General features: G+C 35.7%; 1 protein-coding gene across 1 annotated transcript; it reads left to right on the top strand.

Annotated features, from left to right (window-relative positions):
- Nucleotides 1–1,043: 1,043 nt before the first annotated feature.
- LOC104907524 (uncharacterized) lies at nucleotides 1,044–1,865 on the top strand. Its single transcript, XM_010696464.2, has one exon. It carries the CDS (start codon nucleotides 1,044–1,046, stop codon nucleotides 1,863–1,865), a length of 822 nt encoding a protein of 273 aa, XP_010694766.2.
- Nucleotides 1,866–4,364: the final 2,499 nt, after the last annotated feature.

Genomic DNA, 4,364 nt, shown 5'->3' with positions numbered 1-4,364 from the left:
CAGGAAACGAATACAGTTAGAATAAGCAAACTAAAAAAATATAGAAAGAGTACATTGTAACATTAAGAAAAAAAAATAGAAAGAAAGAATAAGAAAAGGGCTTCCAAGTTTGAGGGATGATAAACCTCTTTTTGTTAGATATTTGCCAAACATCTAACATCTATGTGGCAACATATAAGTAGCACACATGTCACGATATTGTTTGACCAAAATAAATTACTTTTTGCAAATTTTAAACTTGTATATCTCAAAAATTATTTTTTAAAAAAATAAAAAATATACCTATTTTCATATATTTTTATTCTTTACAAATAGACATCCATTTTAATATAATTTCATCATATTTTTATTTTACTCTTCTTTACCTCTTATTTAGATATGTAAAAAAAAAATACGAATACTATCTGTTTATACACAAACACTATTTTTAGCTGCATAACCACTAGTTATAGTTACACGAACACTAGTTGTAGTAGCATGAACACTATATATTAGCATCGGAATTTTCGAATCACTTTTTTGTTTGACTGACAACTTTTTTCTATATACTACCTCTGTTTCATATTAATCTACACACTTTGCTTTTCATTAGAACCAAGGCAAAAGGTGAAAAGTAGGAGAGAGGAGGCTAAAATTTCTGAAAAGTGGCAGGACACAAGTACAAAAGAACAATAAAAAAAATGGAGGAGAGAGAAGTAATCAACACATGGGATACTTTTGGGGAAAAAGTAATAAACTCAATTACCATTAATCTGCGCGTTACATTTACAACTTTTGAGGGAAATTTCAATATCCCTCCAATATCTAAATATTTAGTCCTTTATTTACAATACTTGATTTTGGAGGGAAAAAATTTCAAACTCTTTTACATTTCAACTTCCCCAATTAAAGGGACCATTTAACGCACAGTCATTACTCCACCTAACAACTTTTCTTCTCTCTTCCTTCCTTCTCCATTTATTGCCTCTGTTTTTTCACTCAATGAAATTTTTTTATAAAGGGGGGTGGGGTGGGTTTTCTTTTTGTGGCCTCAGGTGCATTAAATGGTAGATATCACAAATGAAGATGTCATTGTGCTTGATGAGCATCATCCTCAGCCTTGGTTGAGCGATGAACAAAGGCAACAAATGGCTGAGCTTTTACTAGCACAAGCAAACGGGACTGAGCTACCATATGGGGCAATCACTAAAGCTGCTGAAAAATTCCACGTGTGCCGCAAAATTGCAAGTGTAATCTGGAACACAATCAAGAACCAAATTGGTGAAGCAGAGCAGATCAATGTGAAGAAGAAGATGGCAAACATAGTGGGCAGGAAACGGTTTACACTTATAGAACAAATGTTAACTTCAATTCCACTTAGGGACAGAACAAATTTAAGAGATCTTACAAACAAACTGGGTGTGAGTGCTAGCACTGTGTGGGGACTTGTAAAAAAAGGCAGCATACGACCACACAGTAATCCAATGCGTCCAAAATTATCACCAGAAAATAAGATTACAAGGGTCATTTGGATTCTATGTATGCTACAACAACCACAAGTAGAGGGAGGGCAGCCAATGTTCAATGTTTTCTTCAACTTCATCCACATCGATAAGAAGTGGTTTTACATGCATCAAAAAACACAAAAGTTGTATTTGCATCCAAATAAAGTTAATCCGCACAGAACATGCCAATCAAAAAGGCATATAATTAAGGTGATGTTTGAAACCGCAGTGGGTAGACCATCATACAACATGTTGGGTCAATGCACTTTTGATGGGAAAATTGACCCATTTGTGAAGGAACTGGCAGCACAAAGGTCATCTAACAATAGGCCAGCCGGGAGATTAGAGACAAAAGCAATCACCAATGTCACCAAAGAATGAATGAGAGATATGTTAATTAATCACATCTTACCGGCAATCATGGCTAACAAGTGGCCACCACACAAGAGCAAGGTAATATACATACAACAGGACAACGCAAAGCCACATGTAACTACATTAGACCCACTATGGATACAAGCTAGCAGGCAAAATGGGTTTGTTTTTCATTTGGTGCAGCAGCCACCAAATAGTCCTGAGCTAAACATGTTGGATCTTGGTTTATTTAGGGCATTACAAACACTCCAGCATAAGGAAAGGCCAAACACAATACTAAAGCTATTACAAGCAGTTAACAAGTCATTTGAAGAAATTCAACCAAAGACTTTAGCTAATGTGTGGCATAGTTTTCAGTACCACATGATCGAAATCTTGAAAGTTAGGGGGAATAACAACTACACATATCCACATGTCAACAAGCAAAGGTTGGAAAGTCTTGGCCAACTTCCCTTACAAGTTGAAGTACCCCAAACACTTTTAAATGAAGCAAGAAATTGGTTACATGGGCAGGCAGCACCAGAAGTACAGGCAACAGAACAATTAGAGGCAACACCACAATTAGAGGCAACACCACAATTAGAGGCAACACAGGAGTATTAGAAGTTGCACATGGAATGCAGAATGAAGTTGCACATGGAATGCAGAATGAAGTAGCACATGGAATGGAAAATGTAATTTTTTGTCAAGTTTTCAACTAAGTTCAAAAACATTCTGCATTAAGTTAGGAATATTTTGTAAATCATGGGATATCTTAGGAAAGATCAATGGCAGCCCATATTTTGTAAAGCATAGTTGCTTATTTTGTGAAGTCTTAATGAAATACAAGTATGAAAATTTTTGGTTATTTTAATTATTGTCCTCTCAGGCTTATTAAGATTTTGCACTGAATACAACTATATTCCATCTACTATATTCCATCTCCCGGCTAAGTTACCATGTGCCTCGTCAAGCAGCATAAGTTGTTGGTGGCTCTAGGTTAACCTAGCACAGGAGGGCACATAGTTTATTCCTACAGGGGATGCCTTCATCATTGAGGAACATAACCCAAATCAACAATTTCCAACGTCAATTACACAAAAACAACACAACAACAACATGAATCAACACACTTTGCTTTTCATTAGAACCAAGGCAAAAGGTGAAAAATAGGAGAAATAAGCAAAACTAACAATTACCAACAAAACTTACACATAAACAACAAAAGAGGGCATGATTTAAGAATGAACTAAGACATATCAGCAACCACCAACAACAATTACACAAAAACAGCACAACAACAACTAAAATAGGCATGATTGTAGTACATTTCACCCATAAACAACAAAATAGGCATGATGTAAGCATCAATTTAGACAAACCATAAACTATCAAACACAATTACATAAAAACAGCACAACAACAACTAAAATAGGCATGATTGTAGTACATTTCACCCATAAACACTTGAATACGCATGAATTAACCATGAAATAAGACAACTCAAGAACTATGAACAACAATTAAACAAAAACAGCAAAACAACATAAAATAGGCATGATTTAACAACAAGCACTAGGGGAAAAAATAGAAAGGGCTGCGCAGGAAGGGCTGCGCTTTTCGTAAAAGCGCAGCCCTACTAGTGAAGGGCTACGCTTTTTTAAAAAAGCGCGGCCCTACATAGTAGAAGGGCAGCCCTTTTTCCTAAAAGCGCAGCCCTTCACCTAGTAGGGCTGCGCTTTTAGGAAAAGCGCAGCCCTTCTGTAGGTAAGAAGGGCTGCGCTTTTTAAAAAAGCGCAGCCCTTCTGCTATGTAGGGCTGCGCTTTTTAAAAAAAGCGCAGCCCTTCCTGAAAAAATTTGAAATTTCGAAATCGCGGGCTTTGAAATATTGAGCGGGGATTCAGATATATTATCCCTCATTCTCTCTCCTATCTCACGTCCCTCATTATTCCTTTCCTCTTTCTCTCTCATCCTCTCTTCTCTCTCAAAAACTCCCATAAACATTTGCGACAAAAACCTTGAAATGATTTGCACTAAATATGCCGACGGAGTCTGATTGCCTATTGTGATACCTTTTCGGAAGCGGAACGGGCCAACGAGTCAAACACATCGCTACGCCGTGACGTTTAGCCTTTTTAAGCCATCCGAGTTCGTTTAAGCCTCCAAATAGGCATCTTAAGTTTTTCCGAAATTTTTTTTCCCTTAAATTATGTATTAGGGTTTTGTTTTATGTATTTAAACATTATTAGGTTAATGTTTGGAGGTAGTTCTTGTATTTTCAGATCTATAATGTTCTTGTATACTATTTTGATTAATGTTCTTGTATACTTCTCTTTGTTTATTTTGATTAATGTTCTTGTATACTTCTCTTTGTTTTGATTAATGTTCTTGTATACTTCTCTTTGTTTTGATTAATGTTCTTGTATTTTCATCTTTGTTTTGATTAATGTTCTTGTATTTTCAGATCTATAATTTCTTGTATTAGTTTTTGTTCGTTTTTTTCATTTTCGTTTCATTCTTTTTTT

The sequence above is a fragment of the Beta vulgaris genome, chromosome 4, assembly GCF_026745355.1.
Source record: "Beta vulgaris subsp. vulgaris cultivar EL10 chromosome 4, EL10.2, whole genome shotgun sequence".
NCBI lineage: Eukaryota > Viridiplantae > Streptophyta > Magnoliopsida > Caryophyllales > Amaranthaceae > Beta > Beta vulgaris.
This window is presented reverse-complemented; position numbering and strand designations above follow the sequence as displayed.

Excerpts from the sequence above, each read along its gene's own strand:
- LOC104907524 (XM_010696464.2), top strand. The coding sequence starts at position 1,044 with ATGGTAGATATCACAAATGAAGATGTCATTGTGCTTGATGAGCATCAT.